This window comes from Coregonus clupeaformis, chromosome 23 (assembly GCF_020615455.1).
Source record: "Coregonus clupeaformis isolate EN_2021a chromosome 23, ASM2061545v1, whole genome shotgun sequence".
Lineage (NCBI taxonomy): Eukaryota > Metazoa > Chordata > Actinopteri > Salmoniformes > Salmonidae > Coregonus > Coregonus clupeaformis.
Genome location: NC_059214.1, coordinates 32034843 through 32061883, shown reverse-complemented (window position 1 = coordinate 32061883; position 27041 = coordinate 32034843). Strand labels below are relative to the sequence as shown.

General features: G+C 47.9%; 2 protein-coding genes across 3 annotated transcripts in view; one reads left to right on the top strand and one right to left on the bottom strand.

Moving 5' to 3' along the window:
- LOC121563190 (nectin-3-like) overlaps window positions 1–27041 on the bottom strand; it is a 164686-nt gene that overhangs the window by 30378 nt on the left and 107267 nt on the right. The window lies entirely within an intron of this gene.
- On the top strand, window positions 886–25398 carry LOC123481746 (nectin-3-like). The gene is made up of 10 exons (XM_045206644.1): window positions 886–1140; window positions 1443–1515; window positions 5583–5930; window positions 6227–6532; window positions 20128–20227; window positions 23862–24016; window positions 24137–24239; window positions 24351–24379; window positions 24592–24650; window positions 24963–25398. Exons 2-9 carry the CDS (start codon window positions 1461–1463, stop codon window positions 24615–24617), a joined length of 1122 nt encoding a protein of 373 aa, XP_045062579.1. The 5' UTR covers window positions 886–1140; window positions 1443–1460; the 3' UTR covers window positions 24618–24650; window positions 24963–25398.

Sequence of the window (27041 nt, the reverse complement as noted above, 5' to 3'; positions counted from 1 at the left end):
GCTGTAGCGTTAAGATTTCCCTTCAGTGGAACTAAGGGGCCTAGCCCGAACGATGAAAAACAGCCCCAGACCATTATTCCTCCTACACCAAATTTTACAGTTGGCACTATGCATTGGGGCAGGTAGCATTCTCCTGGCATCCGCCAAACCCAGATTTGTCTGTCAGACTGCCAGATGGTGAAGGGTGATTCATCACTCCAGGGAACGTGTTTCCACTGCTCCAGAGTCCATTGGCGGCAAGCTTTACACCACACAAGTCGACACTTGGCATTGCGCATGGTGATCTTAGGCTTGTGTGTGGCTGCTCGGCCATTGAAACCCACTTTATGAAGCTCCAGACTAACAGTTATTGTGCTGAAGTTGCTTCCAGAGGCAATGTGGAACTCGATAGTGAGTGTTTTAACTGAGGACAGACGATTTTCAGCACTCTGCGGTTCCGTTCTGTGAGCTTGTGTGGCCTACCACTTCACGGCTGAGCCGTTGTTGCTCCTAGATGTTTCCACTTCACAATAACAGCACTTACAGTTGACAGGTGCAGCTCCAGCAGGACAGAAATTTTACAAACTGAATTGTGGCAAAGGTGGCATCCTATGACGGTGCCACGTTGAAAGTCACTGAGCTCTTCAGTAAGGCCATTCTAGTGCCAATGTTTGTCTATGAGATTGCATGGCTGTGTGCTCGATTTTACACACCTGTCAGCAATGGGTGTTGCTGAAATAGCCTAATCCACTCATTTGAAGGGGTGTCCACATACTATTGTATATATAGTGTTTCATCAGAGAGAGGGGTCCCAAGTCATACAGAATCTGGCCTGTTGTTGTATTTCACTTTGTTTTTCTTAAAGAAAAAAATAATTGTGTCCCATCGTTCTTGTTTGTAATGAGGCCTATGGGTATGTTTCATAACCAGTAGTGGTATTGGCTTTCGAAGAGGTAGTCCACAGCTTATGAAAAGCCAGGATTCTACGAGTGGGGTGGAGACTAGACTGTCTCATCCATGATCCACCCCATGTTGCAATAGCTGCTGTGGCTTACTCAATAACTGTTTCCTACAGGAGCAGCAGGACATTTGTCTGTCAGCACAAACAGCAAAAAACAAATGTCTCAGCTACTTCAGCAGAGGAACTTACATTCATCACAGGTTAGTGGCCTATTAAATTTACAGATTCATCTGTTTGGTTTCAATACTACTGACCAATATAGAACTGTTGGTTTATTTTTGTAATAAGGTGTAGGCTACTTTGCAAGATGTGCATAGTCTCCATCAAAGAGTGGTGATTGCAGACCATTGCTCGAATAAATTGCATTGCATTCAACATTATTTTACATTTGAGATAGCCTACATAACTGTTTTGCATAAACAATGAATAGGTCCTCATTATTACAAACGGCAATCTCAAAATGTAATACAATTCCATAATTACATTTCCCCTATGACCCTAGCAATGAGAAGAGCAAAGCATGTTACAGAAGCTGTGCTGTGTGATTCTACTCATCATCCAGAGGGACACAGAAAGTAGGTTTTCAATTGACGTCATCAAATGTCATATTATTGCGCTCATGTTTTTGTCACTTTTTTCTTATTAATACTAGGCAGAAAATAACACCCACCAAACACACAATCCCACCATTAAATTGTAGTCCTGGTCCTTTTAGGGTACAATTGTGACACTCTGGCTCCATGGACTTTGATATTTGAGCCAGGGTTGTTCACTTTCATTTGTTTGGGTGTATTTCATTTGGTGGTGTTGGGGATGGGTGAGTTTCATTTTGTTTGTGTCTATGGTGATTGGTCTATGACTCCCAATCGGAGGTAACGAGTGTCAGCTGTCGGCTCGTTATCTCTGATTGGGAGCCATATATATTCTGTGTGTTTTCTCCTTTGTTTTGTGGGTTATTGTTCCAGGTTCAGTATTTTGTCTGTTGGACTTCACTATCGTCTTTTGTTGTTTTTCCGTGGTTGCTTTAATTAATAAAGTCATCATGTTCACTCGCAACGCTGCGCATTGGTCTGCTCATTTTCAAGACGATCGTGACAGAATAACCCACCACAAGAGGACCAAGCGGCGTAACAAGCGGCAACAGGACCTACCTACACAGGATGTATGGACGCCTCCAAAAGATTCATGGACATGGGAGGAGATACGGGCTGGAAAGGGTCCTTGGGCACAACCGGAGGAATATCACCGCCCTCGTGAAGAGCTGGAGGCAGCTGCAGCCGAGAGGAGGTGGTATGAGGAGGAATATCACCGCCCTCGTGAAGAGCTGGAGGCAGCTGCAGCCGAGAGGAGGTGGTATGAAGAGGAAGCGCGGAGTCGAGGCTGGAAGCCCGTGGTTACTCCCCAAAAATTTTTGGGGGGGCACATGGCTTGGCGCCTGGGCAGCAGGAGGCTGCCACAGGGAGAGCTGGAGAGAAGGCTATCGGATTACGGGAGCCATTGGCGAGTAGAGGGAGGGAAGTTGTTGTGGCACGGCATGAGAGACTGAAGTGTGTTACCAGTCCGGTCCGGCCCGTTCCTGATCCCCAGTTAAGGCCAGTGGTGTGTGTTCCCGGTACGGACCGGCCTGTTCCTGCTCCAAGCACGTATCCTACGGGGTGCGTCACCAGCCCAGCCCGGCCTGTTCCTTCAGAGCCGTCCGCCAGACCGGGAGCCGCTAGAGCCTTCCGCCAGACAGAATCATACACCTGCTATGGAATCAGCAGGAGCCGACGCAGCCTATGCTGGACTGGAGGCTCGGGTTCGTGACGGGCAGGAGCGGCTCATGCGGATGGGAGCCGCCCTGCTGGAGGTGATGACTGCAATCCGAGGCTGGGGTCCGCCTCCACCGCTAGCCGCCCAGCCAGCACCATCAGCCAGCCATGAGCAGCCAGATCCGTCAGCCAGCCATGAGCAGCCAGATCCGTCAGTCAGCCATGAGCAGCCAGATCCGTCAGCCAGCCATGAGCAGCCAGATCCGTCAGCCAGCCACGAGCAGCCAGATCCGTCAGCCAGCCATGAGCAGCCAGACCCGTCAGCCAGCCATGAGCAGCCAGATCCGTCAGCCAGCCGCGAGCAGCCAGATCCGTCAGCTAGCCGTGAGCAGCCAGATCCGTCAGCCAGCCGCGAGCAGCCAGATCCGTCAGCCAGCCATGAGCAGCCAGATCCGTCAGCCAGCCATGAGCAGCCAGATCCGTTAGCCAGCCATGAGCCGTCCAGCCAGGATCCGCCAGAGCCGTCCAGCCAGGATCCGCCAGAGCCGTCCAGCCAGGATCCGCCAGAGCCAGCCAGCCGGGATCCGCCAGAGCCGTCCAGCCGGGATCCGCCAGAGCCGTCCAGCCGGGATCCGCCAGAGCCGTCCCAGCCGGGATCCGCCAGAGCCGTCCAGCCGGGATCCGCCAGAGCCGTCCAGCCGGGATCCGCCAGAGCCGTCCAGCCGGGATCCGCCAGAGCCGTCCAGCCGGGATCCGCCAGAGCCGTCCAGCCGGGATCCGCCAGAGCCGTCCAGCCGGGATCCGCCAGAGCCGTCCAGCCGGGATCCGCCAGAGCCGTCCAGCCGGGACCCGCCAGAGCCCGTCCAGCCGGGACCCGCCAGAGCCGTCCAGCCGGGATCCGCCAGAGCCGTCCAGCCGGGATCCGCCAGAGCCGTCCAGCCGGGATCCGCCAGAGCCGTCCAGCCGGGATCCGCCAGAGCCGTCCAGCCGGGATCCGCCAGAGCCGTCCAGCCGGGATCCGCCAGAGCCGTCCAGCCGGGATCCGCCAGAGCCGTCCAGCCGGGACCCGCCAGAGCCGTCCAGCCGGGACCCGCCAGTGCCGTCCAGCCGGGACCCGCCAGAGCCGTCCCAGCCGGGACCCGCCAGAGCCGTCCAGCCGGGATCCGCCAGAGCCGTCCAGCCGGGATCCGCCAGAGCCGTCCAGCCGGGATCCGCCAGAGCCGTCCAGCCGGGATCCGCCAGAGCCGTCCAGCCGGGATCCGCCAGAACCGTCCAGCCGGGATCCGCCAGAGCCGACCAGCCGGGAGCCACCAGAGCCGTCCAGCCAGTATCCGCCATTCAGCCTGGTACTGCCCCTTAGTCCGGTACTGCCCCTTAGTCCGGTACTGCCCCTTAGTCCGGTACTGCCCCTTAGCCCGGTGCTGCTCCTTAGCCCGGTGCTGCCCCTTAGCCCGGTGCTGCCCCTTAGTCCGGTGCTGCCCCTTAGGCCGGTGCTGCCCCTTAGTCCGGTGCTGCCCCTTAGCCCGGTGCTGCCCCTTAGCCCGGTGCTGTCCCTTAGCCCGGTGCTGCCCCTTATCCCGGTGCTGCCCCTTATCCCGGTGCTGCCCCTTAGGCCGATGCTGCCACTTAGTCCGGTGTTGCCCCTTAGTCCAGGTGGGGTTAGTTGGAGGGTGGTCATTGGGAGGAGGCTACCGAAGCAGGTTGTGACTGTGGTGGGGTGGGGATCACGACCGGGGCCAGAGCCGCCACCGTGGACAGACGCCCACCCAGACCCTCCCTAGTCCTGATGTTGGTGCGCCCGGAGTTCGCACCTTTAGGGGGGGGTACTGTGACACTCTGGCTCCATGGACTTTGATATTTGAGCCAGGGTTGTTCACTTTCATTTGTTTGGGTGTATTTCATTTGGTGGTGTTGGGGATGGGTGAGTTTCATTTTGTTTGTGTCTATGGTGATTGGTCTATGACTCCCAATCGGAGGTAACGAGTGTCAGCTGTCGGCTCGTTATCTCTGATTGGGAGCCATATATATTCTGTGTGTTTTCTCCTTTGTTTTGTGGGTTATTGTTCCAGGTTCAGTATTTTGTCTGTTGGACTTCACTATCGTCTTTTGTTGTTTTTCCGTGGTTGCTTTAATTAATAAAGTCATCATGTTCACTCGCAACGCTGCGCATTGGTCTGCTCATTTTCAAGACGATCGTGACAACAATAAGGCACACACATCAGCTCAGTATGTTTACTATGTTTTTAACTCAGTATTTTTACTATGTTTTTAACTCAGTATGTTTACTATGTTTTTAACTCAGTATGTTTACTATGTTTTTAACTCAGTATGTTTACTATGTTTTTAACTCAGTATGTTTACTATGTTTTTAACTCAGTATGTTTACTATGTTTTTAACTCAGTATGTTCACTGTGTTTTTAACTCAGTATGTTTACTATGTTTTTAGCTCAGTATGTTTACTATGTTTTTAACTCAGTATGTTTACTATGTTTTTAACTCAGTAGTTTTGAGATATGCTGAGCATGCCCAAGTATCTGGGAATGTATTGAATATCTTACTCTTGAGTAAGTGTAATAATTGTGTCAGGGCTTTTGGCTTCTTATTCTAATAACATATTCACTAAGTAGTTTCAGACTAGACTGGACCCAGATCAGTATGTGCTTTAGCCATCGCCGAAATGGGCATCGGGTCAAATACTGAGCAATTGGCACATTTCTTTTTGCAATAACCACATTTCAGCATCAATAGGATATCATAGTTCCTAAGCACAGCTAATACAAATAATGGTATTGTCTGTGTGTTTTGATAACATCTCTGTTTATTAGACTTCATAAGCATCTATTCTACAGGTATCTTTTGGACTGTGTTTTTGGCTTGTGTTTCTCTTCAGGTACACAGTTGATTGGGGGACGCAGGACTGTGGTACAGGGGGAGGGTGTGGACTTATCCTGCAGACTGATAGAGACAACCAAGGAGCTCAAACACATAACATGGCAGAAAAGTACTTGGGAAGAAAAACAGAAACATAATTGTATGCAGATTTATCCAAATGGTTTTACTGACTTTGATGCACCAAATGGATTGACAGGTAGAGTCCAGTTTATTGGAAACCCATCAGAAAACCTTGGATCTATTAGAATAACAGCTGTCAGACTGTTGGATGAAGGCACCTTCACATGTATCTTCAGTGTTTTCCCCAGTGGAGCATACAATATAGAGATACCTCTGACTGTGGTTGGTAAGAACTATGAGTGTGTAGAAATACTGTGTGTATTGTCAATCTCATCTACACATTTAGCCTGGATTTTTTTTAACCTCTTAATGCCGAAGTTGTGACAAGGAGAGCACATCAAGTCTCAATACATATTTCCCCTAATGGTCCAGTGCTAAATAACTTGGGAATATATACACCACTTTTCATAAACATCCCTCTCCCTTAACGGTATTATCACTGGGCTGTGAATGTATAGTTCCACATTTAGAATTAGTGGCATGTCTTCTTTTCTCAATTTGTTGGTTTGTTTTCTTTCTAAGTTCCTCCAGTGGTGAGTGTGACAGTCAATGTTCCTCTTGTAATTGAGGAAAATGACATTGTCTTGGCAACCTGTGTGGCTGCTGGTGCCAAGCCACAGGCGGAGATGAGGTGGAACACGGGTGCATTCAGCAGTTTGTTGAGGACGGTGACCAACTCCACCCAGCACGTCAACAGAACCACCACAGTACTCAGCCACCTGCTCGGGGTGCCAACCAGAGCAGCCAATCACGAGCAGGTCCAGTGTGTGGTCAACCAGTCTGCCCTGGCAACAGAGAAGACCTACAACTACACCATAGACATCCACTGTAAGTATATTCTACTACCACTGTCCTACACAAAAACATCCACTGTAAGTATATTCTACTACCACTGTCCTACACTATAAACATCCACTGTAAGTATATTCTACTACCACTGTCCTATACCATAGACATCCACTGTAAGTGTATTCTACTACCACTGTCATACGCTATCGACATCCACTGAAAGTATATTCCTCTATCACTGTCACAGACAATAGTCATCCACTGTACGTATATAGTCTCACTGCCTGTAGCCTAATAGTCCCTCTAACCAGTCTCTGTATGTCTATAGTAGGCCCCTACTCTACCTGTGGAGCCTGTTCTGCGGCTTCTTCCCTGTCCACTGCTATGCCTGTCCCTTGATTTAGCTTGTAACAACTGTTATTGTCTTTAGCTTAAATATAGTCGTGGAAATGGCGCCGGAGGGGGTGGCTGCTGTTTTACGGGCTCCTAACCAACTGTGCTATCTTGTTCGTTTTTTCACGTTGTTTGTAACTTATTTTGTACATAATGTTGCTGCTACCGTCTCTTATGTAGTTCCCTGTAGCTCAGTTGGTAGAGCATGGCGTTGGCAACGCTAGAGTTGTGGGTTAGTTTCCCACGGGGGGCCAGTACGAAAATGTATGCACTCACTAACTGTAAGTTGCTCTGGATAAGAGCGTCTGCTAAATGACTAAAATGTAAAATGTTATGACCGAAAAGAGCTTCTGGACATCAGAACAGCGTTTACTCAACTCGAACTGGAGGAAGATTTTTTCTTTAACGGGTCCAACATTCTAGAAATCAGGCCCAAATCCCCGTCATTGCGTGAAGAAAAGATTGAGAAAAAGGGGGCGGAGGTCGGGCTGCCTTCAGAGAATTCGTAGTTGAGTTAGTAAACCGCTACCATCCGTTCTATCGGCCAATGTGCAATCATTGGAAAATAAAATTGATGATCTACGATTAAGACTATCCTACCAACGGGACATTAAAAACTGTCATATATTATGTTTCACCGAGTTGTGGCGACGACACGGATAATATATAGCTGGCTGGAGGTTCTGTGCATCGGCAGGACAGAGAAGCTACGTCTGGTAAGACGAGGGGTGGGGGTGTGTGTCTATTTGTCAATAACAGCTGGTGCGCGATGTCTAATATTAAAGAAGTCTTGAGGTATTGCTCGCCAAGAGAGTTCTCATCTATATTATTCGTAGCCGTCTATTTACCACCACAAACCGATGCTGGCACTAAGACCGCACTCAACGAGCTGTATAAGGCCATAACCAAACAAGAAAATGCTCATCCAGAAGCGGAGGTCCTAGTGGCCGGGGACTTTAATGTAGGCAAATTTAAATCAGTTTTACCTCACTTCTACCAGCATGTCACATGTGCAACCAGAGAGAAAAAAAACTCTAGACCAGTGGTTCCGAACCTGGTTTCTGCGCCCCCCTTAGGGGGGCACCAGAGTTCACAGGGGGGGCGCGTGATCTCATTTGCTTTGAGGTCAAACGTGCATAAAATGTTCCACTATAATTTAATTGTAAAATGAATACATTTTAAAATGTTATTAAAAATCAAATGGTTGCAATGCCAAGGCCAATCAAAAAAATAATAATAATGGCAGAGAAATGTAAAAGTATAATTCCCCCCAAAAAAGTGTGCACATCAATGACCTGCGCTCAATCAGTTTCAGCTAGCAGCTCGTTTTTCCTGCAGTCAGAGCATCACTATTTAATGAATAAAACAATTGCTGATGACTCATCATCAAAAAATAAAGTAAGGCTATATCTCGAGAGTTATTCTAACTTCTGTTTTATTGAAGGACAGGACAGGACTCGGCCAGAATCTGTCATTTGTGGTGAGAAGCTAGCTAATGACAGCATGAAGCCAAGCAAAATGGAACGACACCAGGAAACAAAACACCAGGAGACTATTGGTGAAGGTCAGGATTTTTTTGAGAGGAAGAAGCAGTTGGCACTATCAAAAAGATCCACAGACATCAGAAAAGCATTTGAAAGAGCAGGCAGTGATTTACACAGAGCCACGGAGGCGTCATTTGTGTGTTCGCTATTAATTGGCAAGGCTAAAAAGCCGCACAAAATTGGAGAGCAGCTAATCAAACCCGCCTGCCTGAAAATTGTAGAGAGGCTGTGTGGCCCACAGGTGGTGGATAAAGTGAGAATCGTCCCACTCTCTGACAACACTGTCAAAGACAGAATTGAGAAAGACAGAATTGATAAAATGGCTGGAGATTGTCAAAACCAGCTGCACGAGAAGCTTAGGAATGTTCCCTTTGCCATTCAGTTGAATGAAACAACAACAGTGTCAGACGAATCCGTGCTCATCGTTTATGTGCAATATATTGACGGTGATGTCTTGAAACAAGACATTATTATGTCTACCAATCTAGCCACAACAACAACAGGCCAAGATATTTTTATAGCTATGGACTCATATCTCTCATCCAACAATCTGCCCTACGAGAATATTGTTGCATGCTGCAATGATGGGGCTGCAGCGTTGATGGGCAAAAACAAGGGATTTAACAGCCGATTGAAGGAAAAAGCCCCGGGGTGCACAATTTTCCACTGCATGCTACATCGCCAAGCATTGGCCAGTAAAAAACGTTCGGAAGACCTTAGTAACACCCTGGCAACAGTTGTTAAAGTTGTAAACTTTATTAAGGCTTGCCCTACTAACGAGAGACTGTTTGCCCAGCTGTGTGAGGATGAAGCGCATCAAACACTGCTGTTACACACAGAGGTACGCTGGTTGTCACATGGACAAGTGCTTGTGCGTTTTATGGAACTGCAGGAAAAAATTAAGGAATTCTTGCAAGATCACAATCGACCACTGTGCGAACAGCTGACTGATGCGTTTTGGATCAAAAGGGCATACCTAGCAGATACATTCACTCTCTACAATGAGACAAACAAGCGGATGCAGGGTCCTGAATCAAACGTCATGCAGTGCAAAGACTCTCTCGACGCTTTTGTGCGGAAACTTGAGTACAGAGTTGGAAAAATATCCAAAGGGGAGCTACAACAATTTCCACTGCTGATGAAACAGTCTGGTGGCACTGTGCCTGTGTCTTTACGCACTGCATTTACCAGGCACATGAACATGCTGCGGGAAGAAATTAAATCCAGTTTTGCCGATGTTGACGAATACTTATCAAAGGAATCGTGGGTGATGGACCCTTATATTTGCGGTCTCGAGGATGTGGAATACCTCGGCTGTGAAGATGAGCTTGCTGACCAAGCCGATTCTATGTCAAATAAATATTTCCACGAGAACGGATACAAACAGTTTTGGATTGTCAAAGGACACGCTGTTGCACCCAGACTGGCCAAACAAGCAGCTACAAGGGTTATTCTACCATTCAGCACTACGTACCTGTCTGAGACGGCCTTCAGCGCGCTTGTAACAATAAAATCAAAAGCCTGTAACAGGCTCGATGTCCACCAGGACTTTAGGCTGGCTGTCACTAGCATCACACCTGACACCTGACATTGTGGTCCTCTGTAACTCAATTGGTAGAGCATGGCGCTTGTAACGCCAGGGTAGTGGGTTCGATCCCTGGGACCACCCATACATAAAAATGTATGTACACATGACTGTAAGTGGCTTTGGATAAAAGCGTCTGCTAAATGGCATATTATTATATTATTATTATTATTATTATTATTATTATTATTATTATTATTATTATATTATTATTATTATTATTATTATATTATATTATATTACATCCCATCCCTGGTCAGAGTTATGCAGGCCCAAGGTGGCCATTAGTTTTTTAAGGAAGGAACAAGTTATTGTAACGTACTGTCTGTTATTGTTACTTATTGTTATTTTTATAACACTACATTATAGCTGTGTCAAAACCAGTGTTCACATGATGTGCATGTGTGTATGCAACAAACTGCCCCGTTTCAGTGAATTGGTCTGAGGGAGATCTAGGACAGAGCTATATAGGATTGGTCTGAGGGAGATCTAGGACAGAGCTATATAGGATTGGTCTGAGGGAGATCTAGGACAGAGCTATATAGGATTGGTCTGAGGGAGATCTAGGACAGAGCTATATAGGATTGGTCTGAGGGAGATCTAGGACAGAGCTATATAGGATTGGTCTGAGGGAGATCTAGGACAGAGCTATATAGGATTGGTCTGAGGGAGATCTAGGACAGAGCTATATAGGATTGGTCTGAGGGAGATCTAGGACAGAGCTATATAGGATTGGTCTGAGGGAGATCTAGGACAGAGCTATATAGGATTGGTCTGAGGGAGATCTAGGACAGAGCTATATAGGATTGGTCTGAGGGAGATCTAGGACAGAGCTATATAGGATTGGTCTGAGGGAGATCTAGGACAGAGCTATATAGGATTGGTCTGAGGGAGATCTAGGACAGAGCTATATAGGATTGGTCTGAGGGAGATCTAGGACAGAGCTATATAGGATTGGTCTGAGGGAGATCTAGGACAGAGCTATATAGGATTGGTCTGAGGGAGATCTAGGACAGAGCTATATAGGATTGGTCTGAGGGAGATATAGGACAGAGCTATATAGGTGCTGTTAATCACTTATTACACTGATAATGAATCATTATTATTATTTTGGTAACAATGTGTGTGTATATGCCTACAGTTGATTATACACAAAGGTAACCAGGACAAACCAAAGAGAAAAGGAAAGAAAAACTATAATTGATGTTTTTGCCAACAAAGATTAGGAATTCATCACTTTATTATTTTATTATTTTTAAAATGTTTTTTTGGGGGGGTCAGCTTTTCTTAGATACAAGTAGGGGGGGCTCCAAGGAAAAAAAGATTGGGAACCACTGACTCTAGACCACCTTTACTCCACACACAGAGACGTGTACAAAGCTCTCCCTCGCTCTCCATTTGGCAAATCTGACCGTAATTCTATCCTCCTGATTCCTGCTTCAAGCAAAAACCAAAGCTGGAAGTACCAGTGACTCGCTCAATACGGAAGTGGTCAGATGACGCTGATGCTACGCTACAGGACTGTTTTCTTAGCACAGACTGGAATATGTTCCGGGATTCATCCAATGGCATTGAGGAGTATATTTCAATTTTCAATTTCAATTTTATTTTATATAGCCCTTCTTACATCAGCTAATATCTCGAAGTGCTGTACAGAAACCCAGCCTAAAACCCCAAACAGCTAGTAATGCAGGTGTAGAAGCACGGTGGCTAGGAAAAACTCCCTAGAAAGGCAAAACCTAGGAAGAAACCTAGAGAGGAACCAGGCTATGAGGGGTGGCCAGTCCTCTTCTGGCTGTGCCGGGTGGAGATTATAACAGAACCATGCCAAGATGTTCAAAAATGTTCATAAGTGACAAGCATGGTCAAATAATAATCAGGAATAAATCTCAGTTGGCTTTTCATAGCCGATCATTAGAGTTTAAAACAGCAGGTCTGGGACAGGTAGGGGTTCCATAACCGCAGGCAGAACAGTTTAAACTGGAATAGCAGCAAGGCCAGGCGGACTGGGGACAGCAAGGAGTCACCACGGCCGGTAGTCCCGACGTATGGTCCTAGGGCTCAGGTCTCTCAGTTGGCTTTTCATAGCCGATCATTTAGAGTTGAAAACAGCAGGTCTGGGACAGGTAGGGGTTTCGTGAGCCGCAGGCAGAACAGTTGAAACTGGAATAGCAGCAAGGCCAGGCGGACTGGGGACAGCAAGGTGTCATCATGCCCGGTAGTCCTGACGTATGGTCCTAGGGCTCAGGTTCTCAGAGAGAAAGAGAGAACGAGAGAATTAGAGAGAGCATACTTAAATTCACACAGGACACTGGATAAGACAGGAGAAGTACTCCAGGTATAACCAACTAACCCCAGCCCCCCGACACATAAACTACTGCAGCATAAATACTGGAGGCTGAGACAGGAGCGGTCCGGAGACACTGTGGCCCCATCCGAAGAAACCCCCGTATACCACCTCAGTCACCGGCTTCATCAATAAGTGCATCGATGACGTCGTCCCCACAGTGACCGTACGTACAAAATCCCAACCAGAAGCCATGAAGTACAGGCAACATCCGCATCGAGCTAAAGGCTACAGCTGCCGCTTTCAAGGAGTGGGACACTAATCCGGACGCTTATAAGAAATCCCGCTACGCCCTCAGACGAACCATCAAACAGGCAAAGCGTCAATACAGGACTAAGATTGAATCCTATTCCACCGGCTCTGACGCTCGTCGGATGTGGCAGGGCTTGAAAACTATTACGGACTACAAAGGGAAACCCAGCCGCGAGCTGCCCAGTGACGCGAGCCTACCAGACGAGCTAAATGCCTTTTAAGGTCGCTTTGAGGCAAGCAACAATGAAGCATGCATGAAAGCGCCAGCTGTTCCGGACGACTGTGTGATCACACTCTCGGTCTAGGACCAAAAGGCTCCTTAACAGCTTCTACCCCAAAGCCATAAGACTGCTGAACAATTAATCAAATGGCCACCTGGACTATTTACATTGAGCCCCCCCCCCCTTTGTTTTTACACTGCTGCTACTCACTGTTTATTATCTTTGCATAGTCACTTTTTATTTTTTACTTTAGTTTATTTAGTAAATATTTTCTTAACTCGTTCTAGAATTGCATTGTTGGTTAAGGGCTTGTAAGTAAGTATTTCACAGTAAGGTCTACACCTGTTGTATTCGGCGCATGTGACAAATACAATTTGATTTGATTTGAGGCACAGAGTGGTATGGAACTTTACAATACTTTCATTGTACTACTCCTGTCCTGAAACTAAACTATCGAGCTGAAACGACAGAAGATCAGGTTCACAAACGACTGAATTCTGAGTGTTGCCTCATCTGTGGATTACAGTTCTATATCGTGGAGCTCCGCCCCATAGGGGAGCTCTGCTCCTATTGGTTTACTCACTGCCCTAAGGCAGCATCAGCCTGAGACAAAATTATGCACACACCTGCAGCCAATAGGAGTACAGGTGTCCCTATAAGAGGGGATGCCTCCCCTCAATCAGCCTCCCTTTATCTTCAGCGACTGGACTAGACTGACGAAGCCAAGAAGAGACGAAGAGAAGACTCAGGACGAGAACGCTGTCGAATTTCCAGTCATCGACGTCGTCCTAAAATGAGCACACCAGTAGATTTTCCACCACCAAAAGCTATTTTCAAAGCTCAATGCAGATGCTCCTCCATGGCGGCCGGCGACACCCACGACTTATGTTTTGTGTGTCTAGGGTCCCAGCATGCCAAAGAGGGCGTCTGCAGTCCCCCTAACTGCGCCTCCTGCGCCCTCCTTTCTAAAAAGGAGAGGAAGCAGCGTTGGGCGTTTTTTAGGGAGGATATCCCCCTAGAGGACGTGTTGTCGATACTAGCCTCTGCTTCAGAGGCGTCATCAGACGGTGCAGACTCAGGGGATGATAGGGACTATGAGGAGGAGGCTGACATTCCAATGGAACAGTCAGACCCCGTCCCTCATACATTCAAGCCCCCCTTTCCTTTGGTTAGAGAGAGGGCTTGTAGTTCCTATGGTGATGACGACACGGGCTCTGAGAAGTCAGAAGCCCTGTCCTTCACCGCAGCGTCTCTGAGAACGGACTTTCCAGGTCTCATTGAGAGAGCTGCTAGACGGCTGGAAATACCGCTGCCCCCTATTCCCTCCGCACCGGAGGTTGACTTAATGGAGGGCAGCCCCTATTCCAGGCCAAGAAGAGCGGCAGAGCCTTTAGCTCCTGCCATGCCTTCATTGGCGAAATACGTCGAGGGCTCATGGGAGGCACCTTTAGCGGCGCGTTCGCCGGCTAAAACGTACCTCCCATTCACTAGAGTGGAGGGAAGGTTCCAGGGCCAAGCTAAGGGAATCCCCAGGTTAGAGAGCGCCATGGCGGCGTATCTCGTACCGGGTTCGAGTCCCTGGCCCTCTTCCAAGAAAGCCACGTTGCCATCTTAGAGAAGTCCTTCAATTTGGGAGTCCAAGCTGTAGCAGCAGCTAACAACATTGCCCTCTTGGCAGCCGCTCTGTCCCGTTTAACCACGGGTAAGACAGAGCTGGAGCCAGAGGAGGTGGAGGAGGCGTCTAGAATTTCTGGCGCCATCCTACACCTAACACAGGCATCGGCCGTCTGCTCGGGGAGGTCCATGGCCACCTCGGTGGTCGCGGAGCGACACCTCTGGTTGTCACTGACAACCATGAAGGAAGCAGACAGAACATCCCTGTTGAACGCCCCCCTCTCTGACGACGGGCTCTTTGGAGTCGCCGTCAAAGAGGCGACTGAGAGGTTTTCCAAACTGGACGAGGAAAAGAAGCAGCTGGCCAGACACCTGCCACTGGCAGGGAGGTTAGGCCCAGCACCGTCTCGTAAACCATCCACTTCCGCCCCCCAGAGTTGACAGGGATCTACAGCGAGGCGGCGTATCCGGCATCAGTCGGCGGCCACAGGAGGCAGGAGAGCGGGCCCAGCCCCCCCAGCAGCCACGGTGGCCCCATTGCAGCCGGCGAGGGAGGTGGTGAGAGCACCGACCTGGGCCCCTAAGGGAGGCCACAAGAGGAGGCGCACATGACGGGACGCGGGGGAGCGAATGGAGGACACGCCATCCTTGAACGTGACCACTGTTCCCCCCCCACCCTTCGGTTGAAGGGATGGGTGATGATGTAAATGCTTTTGTTGATGTGTTTAATAAAGAGTTGGCTCCACCTGACTTTGTCAAAAAAGAGCCCCTTTTCCATAATACGTCAGAGAGCGTTCAAATCTCACCCTCTCTCCCTTACCACTCTAAGCGCCGTTCAGCCCACCAAGGGTGCGTTGCTGAACAGGCATTCAGAGTAGGTTCACATAACACTTCAGGTATGAGAAGTGCTTCACATAGTAGACGGCAGTCTCTGTCAGACTCTGACATGATGACGCAGTCGCTATTTGGGGATGGCGCACTATCGCAGACTAAGGTCTCGGTTAGTGCGATTCAGACCCATGCTGCGTTCACGGAGGGCCCGATTACCACGGTCACGAAGGTGCCCAGTGTATCGGCGCCCCCACTTCTTTCTGAACGCGCTAATACTCACCACACTGAGCGTAGTTCAGCCCACCAGAGGTGCAGAGTTGAACACACACAGAAGGTGAAGGGTAAGACGGTATCAAGGCGCCGCCTTGTGTTACCTCATAGAGACCTCATATTACAGACTTCGAGGAGTATTGTAGTGAGTGGCTCTAATAGCGGTTTGCAGTCACCTACGATGACGCAATCGCTTGCTGGGGATGGTGCCCTGTCGCAGGCTGTGGCCTCGGTCAGTGCAATTCAGACCTATGCTGCGTTCACGGAGGGCAGGAATACGACGGTTACGGGTTTAACTGACGTTCCTGCTCCCCCTTTTGGTTCAGAACACACTAATGTTTCCTCTCCCTTTCTTGGGAGGCCCGCCTTGGGCTGTTCCACCACCGCAGTGTTGGAGAACAGCGGCGGCAAGGGCCATAGAGGAATACAGGTCCTTCCTACTGAATATACTACAGCTACGCGCTCGGCCGCTTTCTCTGTATTGCTGGCAGTGGCAGCGAAGCTGCACCCTCTCACGCTGGCTACAACAGACGTTGCAGAAGGGTTATGCTCTCCAATTCCACCGGATCCCACCCCCATTCAGGGGAGTGGTGGAGACGGTGATGAAAACGCCCGAAAAAGTGGCCGCTCTGGTTTCAGAGATTACGGAACTTTTGGCGAAGGAGGCGGTCACAGTGGTTCCCCAGGAGCAAAGGAACAAGGGGCTATATTCGCCCTACTTCCTAGTGCCAAAAAAGATGGGGGGAATGAGGCCAATATTGGATATACGCATTCTCAACGAGAGCGTAACCAAACGGCCCTTTCGAATGCTAACGACACAACGTCTGCTGGAATGTGTCCAGAAAGGAGACTTTTGTACGAGCATAGACCTAAAGGACGCGTACTTTCATGTGCCGGTACAGCCGCGTCACAGGAAGTTTCTGCGATTCGCCTTTCAAGGGGTGGCGTACGAATACACGAGGATGCCATTTGGGTACGCCCTGGCACCTCCCACGTTTTCCAAGTGTGTGGAGGCGGCATTGGAACCGTTGCGTCGTCAGGGAATACGGCTACTAGCCTACCTAGACGACCTACTGGTTCTCGCCCCGTCAGCAGAGCTGGCGATCACTCACACAACACAGACAGTGATTCATCTCACACGTCTGGGGTTCGCTGTGAATTGGAAAAAGAGGACGCCCTGGCCCAGTCATCAGATTGTCTACCTGGGGATACAGCTAGACACTGTAATGATGAGGGCTCGAATTTCGGACCCCCGAAGGGTAGCCTTGTTGCTAGCCCTGAGGAAGTGTCGTCCGAATCACACGGTGACGGCGCTGTCAATCATGTCACTCTTGGGTCTCATGTCGTCAGCCCACTCTGTGGTTCCGCTGGGACTCCTGCACATGCGCAGGATGCAGCGATGGTTCGCCCAACTGAGACTAGACCCGTTGCGTCAACGTCATCGGTTGGTGGTGGTTCCCCTCTCACTCAGTGCAGATCTGAACTATTGGAGAAACCTGCGCGTTCTCACGCACGGAGTCCCGATAGGCAAAGTGTCCTCTTACATTCCAGTGTTCACAGATGCGTCTCTGACGGGATGGGGAGGGACATGTCAGACCCAAGCGATAGGAGGTGTGTGGCCTCCTTCGAGTCGCCACATCAACCTCTTGGAGTTGGAAACGGTTTGACTGGTTTTGACCCACTTCGCGTCTACCCTTCGGGGTCGCGATGTGCTGGTCTGGTCAGACAACCGGACCACAGTAGCCCACATAAATCGCCAGGGAGGAGTCAGGTCTCCTGCTCTCCATCGGGCGGCAGAGGAATTGTGGCTGTGGGCTCACGAGCACCTTCGCTCATTGAGAGCAGCACACATTCCGGGCTACTTGAACGTAGGAGCAGACCTCATGTCAAGAGGGGGTCCTCGAGACGACGAGTGGTGTCTGCATCCGGACATTGTTCTCCAAATTTGGGAACAGTTCGGGAGAGCCGAGGTGGATCTATTCGCATCACGTGTGAACGCGCAATGTCCCCTATGGTTCTCTCTAATGGAACAGGAAGAACCGCCACTAGGAAGAGACGCCTTTGTGCATCACCCGTGGCCGAGAGTTCTTCTGTATGCATTCCCTCCGCTGTCCTGCATTCTCCCACTGTTAGCCAGGGTGAGATCAGGAGGGCTGTCAGTGATACTGGTAGCCCCCGATCGCCCAGGGGCTCCTTGGTTTGCGGAGATGAGTCAGATGTTGATTGCGCCACCTTGGCCAATTCCACATCGACGGGACGTGTTGTCTCAGGCGGGGGGCACGATAGGGCGGTTGCCCATTATCGGCCAACCACTGAAGGCATGGCTGCTGAGAGGGACAGGCTAGAGCGCCGTGGGTTATCTGATGCGGTGATCAGGACCATACAGGGTTCACGTGCCAGTTCCACTTCTAAGATGTACGCCAGTAGATGGAACGTGTTTTCACAATGGTGTGTCACACAAGGTGTAGACCCCATGAGCTGTCAGGTTGAGAGTATTCTCTCTTTCCTACAGCTTATGTTTGACAAGCAGCGATCGCCCGCCACCATTAAGGTGTTTGCAGCGGCGATTTCAGCTTGTCAAGAGGGGTTTGGCAGAGACAATGTCTTTAGCCACCCTCTAGTGAAACGTTTCCTATTAGGAACGCGGCGGCTTAGGCCAACACCTAGAGCCACGCTTCCTCAGTGGGATTTGGCTTTGGTACTCGAAGCGCTATGTAAGTCGCCGTTCGAGCCATTGAATCAAATACCCCTCAAGATGCTGTCTTTGAAGACAGCGCTGTTGCTCGCTTTGACTACGGCTAAGCGTGTTAGTGATTTGTGTGCTCTTTCGACGAGACCCGACTGCCTGGCCATTAATGGCGATCTGAGCAGAGCGGTGTTACGTCCTAACCCGGCATTTGTGCCGAAGGATATTAGGAGTTCATATAAATCACAGACCGTGGAGCTGTGGGCTTTTTCTCCTCCTCCTCATAGAGAGAGGAGTGAAGAAAGGCTCCATCGCCTGTGCCCAGTACGCGCCTTGGCGTGTTACGTTGAGCGCACAGCAGCGATTAGGTCATCGCCTCAGCTGTTTGTGTGTCATGGTGCGGCTGCACTAGGTAGACCACTTTCGAAACAGCGTCTGTCTCATTGGCTCTGTGAGAGCATTGAGACAGCTTATGAGGCAGCAGGGCGACAGTTGCCTCAGGGTATCAGAGCTCACTCCACTCGTGGAGTAGCAGCTTCTACTGCCCTTTTCAGAGGAACAGGGGTAGAGGATATATGTAGAGCGGCGTCATGGTCAACACCGTCTCCATTTATCCGTTTCTATCTCTTGGATATGTCTTCTAACTCTTTGGCTCAGTCTGTACTCAGCGTGGCTGAAGGGAGACTTTGAGCTAGGAGGAGAGGAATGCAGGACTGTGGAGACAGGGTCTCTATCAGGTCCGCTTCCGATAGAAGGACATATTTTTGGCATGACTCCTGACTGACAGGTTCAGTACAGTAGAGGTCATGTATTGATCTGCCAACCAGTGTTTCACTGGAGTGAGGCGGGATGATGAGGGATAATAGTAGTAACATGGGTTACGATACTATTAGACCGGTCATGACAATTGGACAGAATGTGACGTCATCTATCTGCTTGTTCAGATTAGTATGAATCATGTTCTGGGATCTGCCCACTAATCTCTGGGGTCCATTGATTGAGTGAGGCGGCCTACCGTGTACACAATGTAGAGTGACACTTTGTGTCATTCCATTAGTGGTTGGTAGTATTGTAACAGGATACTGAGGTACCATCTATCTGCTAGTTCAGATTAGTATGGCCTGTATTCTGGTGATCTGCCCACTAGTCATTGGTGTTGCCATTGGACTAGGTGGGGCGGGTCTTTAACCGATGACGCGGTATATTGTGACGCCTGTATGGGTACAGTGGTTACAGTACTGCGGGAATTGGTTGCAGCCATTGCTAGGCCTGACCTTTTCATTTTGATGGGAAGTGTTGGGCTCGGCAGGGGAGTACATTTTGGGAGCGCTACGCTCCGCCTTAAACCAATAGGAGAAGAGCTCCCCTATGGGGCGGAGCTCCACGATATAGAACGATTAGTTACCGGAGTGTAACTCCAGTTCTATGAGTGGAGCGGAGCCCCATAGGACTTAAGGCCCTGCCGACCCTCTCTAGTCTCGCTGAAGATAAATATCTCGGGAGGCTGATTGAGGGGAGGCATCCCCTCTTATAGGGACACCTGTACTCCTATTGGCTGCAGGTGTGTGCATAATTTTGTCTCAGGCTGATGCTGCCTTAGGGCAGTGGGTAAACCAATAGGAGCAGAGCTCCCCTATGGGGCTCCGCTCCACTCATAGAACTGGAGTTACACTCCGGTAACTAATCGTTCCACTCCTGTCCACTGCTCAGAGACTGTATTGTAATTGTAATGTGTGTCATATATCTGTCTTGGTATGGGTGTGTAGGTCTATTTACATTCTATATCTACAGTAACTCTAACCACCTCTCTGTCTCTCTTTCACTCTCTCTCTCACTGTCTCTGTCTGTCTGTCTCTCTCTCTCTTTTTTTCTCTCTCTCTGTCTCTCTTAGATCCACCTCAGGCAGTGAACATTACCCTTAATGAGACCTCTCAAACCTCAGTCCTATGTGTAGCAGATGGCAACCCACAACCCAACTACACCTGGAGCAGGTATACACTTCTATGTAAACTAGTTCAATCAATCCATTTGATTTCAATCACTTTGACAGTACCACTTTTGATTTGAACAAAACCTTATAATAATTTGCCATTTAGCTTTCATCCAAAGCGACTTACGGTCATGCGTGTCTACATTTTTGTGTATGGGTTGTCCCGGGGATCGAACCAACTACCTTGGCGTTACAAGCGCCGTGCTCTACCAGCTGAGCTACAGAGGACTTCCATACATAAAGTATTTGCCCATTGTAGAAGTGCTCAGAAAGTTACTTTTTGGATTCGAATGCCAAAACATTCAGGAGATAAAGGTGCTCAAAGTAGACCTATTTTGCATTTTCCACCATACTGACATCCATGTCTTCATCATTGTAAAAGATAAATAGTTTAAATTGATATCATTTAAATGTCTACAAACAGGGTTTTCAAACTATTTTGTAATTTCTTGAAAACCTTAAACGTCTAAAAAATATGTTGTAGCTTATACCCTATTTTACAATATGTGAGATTTTTGTGTTGTCTGCCATCGGTTGAGACAAATCAAATCAAATGTTATTTATCACATACACGTGTTTAGCAGATGTTATTGCGGGTATAGCGAAATGCTTGTGCTTCTAGCTCCGACAGTGCAGTAATATCTAACAAGTAATATCTAACAATTTCACAACATATACCCAATACACACAAATCTAGTAAGGAATGGAATTTAAGAATAGATACATATACGGACAAGCAATGACAGAGCGGCATGGACTAAGATACAGTAGAATATTATAGAATAGAATACAGTATATACATATGAGATGAGTAGTGCAAGATATGTAAACATTATTAAAGTGACTAGTGTCCCATTTCTTAAAGTGGCCAGTGATTTAAATAGGCAGCAGCATCCTCCTCTAATGTGCTAGTGATGGCAATTTAACAGTCTGATGGCCTTGAGATAGAAGCTGTTTTTCATTCTCTCTGTCCCAGCTTTCCTGCACCTGTACTGACCTCACCTTCTGGATGATAGTGGGGTGAACAGGCAGTGGCTCGGGTGGTTGATGTCCTTGATGATCTTTTTGGTCTTCCTGTGACATCAGGTGCTGTAGGTGTCTTGGAGGGCGGGTAGTTTGCCCCCGGTAATGCGTTCGGCAGACCGCACCACCCTCTGGAGAGCCCTGCGGTTGCGGCCGGTGCAGTTGCCGTACTCTCAATTCTGCATCTGTAAAAGTTTGTGAGGGTTTTAGGTTCCAAGCCTATATTTCTTCAGCCTCCTGAGGTTGAAGAGGCTCTGTTGTGCCTTCTTCACCACACTGTCTGCGTGGGTGGACCATTTCAGTTTGTCAGTGATGTGTACGCCAAGGAACTTTCCACCTTCTCCACTGCGGTCCCGTCAATGTGGATAGGGGGGTGCACCCTCTGCTGTTTCCTGAAGTCCACGATCATCTCCTTTGTTTTGTTGACGTTGAGTGAGAGGTTATTTTCCTGGCACCACACTCCCCAGAGCCCTCACCACCTCCCTGTAGGTGGTCTCGCCATTGTTGGTAATCAAGCCTACTACTGTTGTGTCGTCTGCAAACTTGATGATTGAGTTGGAGGTGTGCTTGGCCACGCAGTCATGGGTGAACAGGGAGTACAGGAGGGGGCTGAGCACGCACCCTTGTGGGGCCCCAGTGTTGAGGATCAGCGAAGTGGAGATGTTGTTTCCTACCTTCACCACCTGGGGGCGGCCCGTCAGGAAGTCCAGGACCCAGTTGCACAGGGCGGGGTTCAGACCCAGGGCCTCGAGCTTAATGATGAGCTTGGAGGGTGCTATGGTGTTGAATGCTGAGCTATTGTCAATGAGCAGCATTCTAGGTATTCCTCTTGTCCAGATGGGATAGGGCAGTGTGCAGTGTGATGGCGATTGCATCGTCTGTGGATCTATTGGGGCGGTAAGCAAATTGAAGTGGGTCTAGGGTGACAGGTAAGGTAGAGGTGATATGATCCTTGACTCTCAAAGCACTTCATGATGACAGAGGTGAGTGCTACAGGGCGATAGTCATTTAGTTCAGTTACCTTTGCTTTCTTGGGTACAGGAACAATGGTGGCCATCTTGAAGCATGTGGGAACAGCACACTGGGAAAGGGAGAGATTGAATATGTCCGTAAACACACCAGCCAGCTGGTCTGCGCAAGCTCTGAGGACGCGGCTAGGGATGCCGGCAGCCTTGCGGGGGTTAACATGCTTTTCCTTTTGTAGTCCGTGATTGTCTGTAGACCCTGCCACATGGGCGGGGAAGGGCCTTATAACCATCCCAAAAGTTCGAATAGCAATGGTAGAGGATTTTAGCAGCGCGAGTACAACAGTCGATATGTTTATAGAACTTCGGCAGCCTAGTCCTCAAATTTGCTTTGTTAAAATCCGTGGCTACAATAAATGCAGCCTCAGGATATGTGGTTTCCAGTTTGCATAAAGTCCAGTGAAGTTCTTTAAGGGCCGTCGTGGTATCGGCTTGAGGGGGGATATACACGGCCGTGACTATAACCAAAGAAAATTCTCTTGGGAGATAATACGGTCGGCATTTGATTGTGAGGTATTCTAGGTCGGGTGAACAAAAGGACTTGAGTTCCTGTATGTTACTACAATTATACCATGAGTCGTTAATCATGAAACACACACCTCTGCCCTTCTGCTTCCCGGAGAGATATTTATTCCTGTCTGCACGATGAACTGAGAACCCATCTGGCTGGACCGATTTCGACAGAATATCCCCAGAGAGCCATGTTTCCGTGAAAAAAAGTATGTTACAGGCCTTGATGTCTCTCTAGAGAGAAATCCTTGCCCGGTGTTCGTCGACCTTGTTAACCAGAGACTGAACTTTAGCGAGTAGTATACTTGGAAGCGGTGGGTGGTGTGCGCGCCTCCTAAGTCAAACTAGCAGGCGACTCCGAGTGCCTCTCCTCCGCTGGCAATGTTTTGGGTCAGCCGCTGGAATCAGTTCAATTGCCCTGTGGAGAGCAAACAAAGAATCTGCTTCGGGAAAGTCGTATTCCTGGTCGTAATGCTGGTGAGTTACCGCCGCTCTGATATCCAATAGTTTTTCCCGGCTGTATGTAATGATATAAAACCCTTTCTGAGCTAATAATGTAAAAAATTATTCATAAAAAAAACAAAATACTGCAAAGTTTCCTAAGAGCTAGTCGCGAGGCCGCCATCTTCGTCGGCGCATGTATTCAACAAGCTCTTGAATACATTCAGGTCCAAAAAGTCATTTTCTGACTACTTTTACCATGGGCAAACATGTATGGAAAGTTTTGTTTGAATCAAAGGGATGCAGTCAAAAAGTGATTGAATTCAAATTGATTTCCCCTCAAGCCAGTTTAAATGCAAATGTTAGCTGTAGTTGTTAAGACATGCAATATAAATGAGCTTGAAGCTTCAGTATGTTCATATCTGAAGGACAGTTGTTGAATTATGCTGGCATATCATGCCTTTGCCTGTCTGCTTAACTGGTTTCACAGGCCTTGTAGGTGTTGAAGATAGAGGTAGTAGTATGAACACATCCATACACATGATCATTCATGCACACAACCATACTGAACTCACACACACACACACACATACAAACACACACACTCTCATACATTCTCCTCCACTCCCTCCCCAGAGTGGGCAAGCCATGGCCTGGGTCTTCAGTGAGAGCAGAGGGAGACATACTGCACCTCCTCAGTCTCAGCTCTGAGCTGAATGGTCTCTATGTCTGTGAGGCCTCCAACCCCTACGGACGAGCAACTGGCTCCCTCTATGTACACGCATCCTCTGGTGAGAAGCACCTGAGAGAGACACACACATATATTCAGACATATTCTCTCTCACACACACACTGTGTTGCTAAACTGATTGCTTATATTAACTGTGTCTGTATCCCCTCTCTCCTCACAGAGACCTCTGCTGCCTGTTGGGTTCTACTCGTTGTCATTCTATATCTGATTGTTGCTGCTGCTGCACTCGTATGGTACTGGTGGAAATACGGACAGTTTCCTTGGTAACTTCACTTTCTAAAACTCAAGCACTGAAAAACATTTATTTGTATTGAATGATCATACATTGATTTTGCTTTCAAATCCACGTTTTCTTTTTCTGGACTATATTCCAGGCGTTCACCAGTTCCAGGCACCATCACGGGTATGTGACTATGTCATAGTCCACCATTGTTCTGTGACTAACCTATCTCAGATACTTTTTGCTATGTAATAATAATTTTATAATGTCTAATGATAAGGTTGAGGAAGATGAAGGGGATGTATCGGCTATTTAACACTCCTAACCATATCCTCTTATTACATTTCGGGATGTTTGAGCTATTATCTATTCATAAGGTCTATTTATTTTGTTAGCTCTAATAAATCGCCGGACGGAGTGAGGAGACAGAAGTCATAGTGAAAGGCTAGTAGAGGTCAGTAGCTTAAAGTACTTGATCATTTCTCTAAATAGAGTGGCTGCCTGAACTGTGTTTGTTCCGCCCCCAGGACACCTTTTCAGTGTCTAAAACTCCTGATGTTCTGCGCATGTGTTAATTTACGCAATAAAAGCAGGTCGAACACAGGTCACGCAGCCTCAACCTTTTCTTAAACAAGTCACCATTGACTTCTCTTATCAGCACTGTCTGCTCTCTTCAACTCTCCTCTCTTCTACTCTTTTTTTGTCTCAAATCATTTTTTTTTCTTCTTATCTTCTTTTTTCCTCTCCTCTCTTCTCTCCACTACAGTAGAGCAACGCCCAGTCTCATGGTCACACTGCTCGAAGAGCACAGCGCCAGTGTAGTCAATACTTTGAAAGACTCAACTCAGGCTATTGCCAGTACTAATCACACAACGTAATCCAAAGCAGTTAGTATTTAACATGCCACATGAGCCAAGTATTGTGAAAGAAAGCAATAAAACACCACATTTGATCCTTCACAAGATTAAACGTTATGTTTTCTTATTAAACGTGTTACAACAGTACAACAACATTTAAGGTTCATTGTATTTACCTTCACTGTATTTCTGCGGTTAATAACATACGCCAGTGTTCAATTGTATAGTGGGTTTCCAGATAGCGCTTTAAGATGTGATTTTGATTTGCACAGCATGTCCTGGATAGAGGGAAATTACATGTCCTTGATTTAGAAATGTGTCTGTGGTTGTGTGCATTGGATGACTTTTTTTTTGGGGGGGGTAGATCAGCTTAATATTACAGATAGATTGTAACTTCCATCAATGTAATTGTCTGCATCACTTCCAATCCCCCATGTTTTTTAAAAATACAGTGGGGAAAAAAAGTATTTAGTCAGCCACCAATTGTGCAAGTTCTCCCACTTAAAAATATGAGAGAGGCCTGTAATTTTCATCATAGGTACACGTCAACTATGACAGACAAAATGAGAAAAAAAAATCCAGAAATCACATTGTAGGATTTTTAATGAATTTATTTGCAAATTATGGTGGAAAATAAGTATTTGGTCAATAACAAAAGTTTCTCAATACTTTGTTATATACCCTTTGTTGGCAATGACACAGGTCAAACGTTTTCTGTAAGTCTTCACAAGGTTTTCACACACTGTTGCTGGTATTTTGGCCCATTCCTCCATGCAGATCTCCTCTAGAGCAGTGATGTTTTGGGGCTGTCGCTGGGCAACACGGACTTTCAACTCCCTCCAAAGATTTTCTATGGGGTTGAGATCTGGAGACTGGCTAGGCCACTCCAGGACCTTGAAATGCTTCTTACGAAGCCACTCCTTCGTTGCCCGGGCGGTGTGTTTGGGATCATTGTAATAATGAAAGACCCAGCCACGTTTCATCTTCAATGCCCTTGCAGATGGAAGGAGGTTTTCACTCAAAATCTCACGATACATGGGCCCATTCATTCTTTCTTTTACACGGATCAGTCGTCCTGGTCCCTTTGCAGAAAAACAGCCCCAAAGCATGATGTTTCCACGCCCATGCTTCACAGTAGGTATGGTGTTCTTTGGATGCAACTCAGCATTCTTTGTCCTCCAAACACGACGAGTTGAGTTTTTACCAAAAAGTTATATTTTGGTTTCATCTGACCATATGACATTCTCCCAGTCCTCTTCTGGATCATCCAAATGCACTCTAGCAAACTTCAGACGGGCCTGGACATGTACTGGCTTAAGCAGGGGGACACGTCTGGCACTGCAGGATTTGAGTCCCTGGCGGCGTAGTGTGTTACTGATGGTAGGCTTTGTTACTTTGGTCCCAGCTCTCTGCAGGTCATTCACTAGGTGTGGTTCTGGGATTTTTGCTCACCGTTCTTGTGATCATTTTGACCCCACGGGGTGAGATCTTGCGTGGAGCCCCAGATCGAGGGAGATTATCAGTGGTCTTGTATGTCTTCCATTTCCTAATAATTGCTCCCACAGTTGATTTCTTCAAACCAAGCTGCTTACCTATTGCAGATTCAGTCTTCCCAGCCTGGTGCAGGTCTACAATTTTGTTTCTGGTGTCCTTTGACAACTCTTTGGTCTTGGCCATAGTGGAGTTTGGAGTGTGACTGTTTGAGGTTGTGGACAGGTGTCTTTTATACTGATAACAAGTTCAAACAGGTGCCATTAATACAGGTAACGAGTGGAGGACAGAGGAGCCTCTTAAAGAAGAAGTTACAGGTCTGTGAGAGCCAGATATCTTGCTTGTTTGTAGGTGACCAAATACTTATTTTCCACCATAATTTGCAAATAAATTCATTAAAAATCCTACAATGTGATTTTCTGGATTTGTTTTTTTCAATTTGTCTGTCATAGTTGATGTGTACCTATGATGAAAATTACAGGCCTTTCTCATGTTTT

Coding starts and splice junctions, on each gene's coding strand:
- LOC123481746 (XM_045206644.1), top strand. CDS start 1,461: ATGTTACAGAAGCTGTGCTGTGTGATTCTACTCATCATCCAGAGGGAC. Junction 1,516..5,582: donor CATCCAGAGGGACACAGAAA/GTAGGTTTTCAA, acceptor GTTTCTCTTCAG/GTACACAGTTGATTGGGGGA. Junction 20,228..23,861: donor CCCAACTACACCTGGAGCAG/GTATACACTTCT, acceptor CTCCCTCCCCAG/AGTGGGCAAGCCATGGCCTG.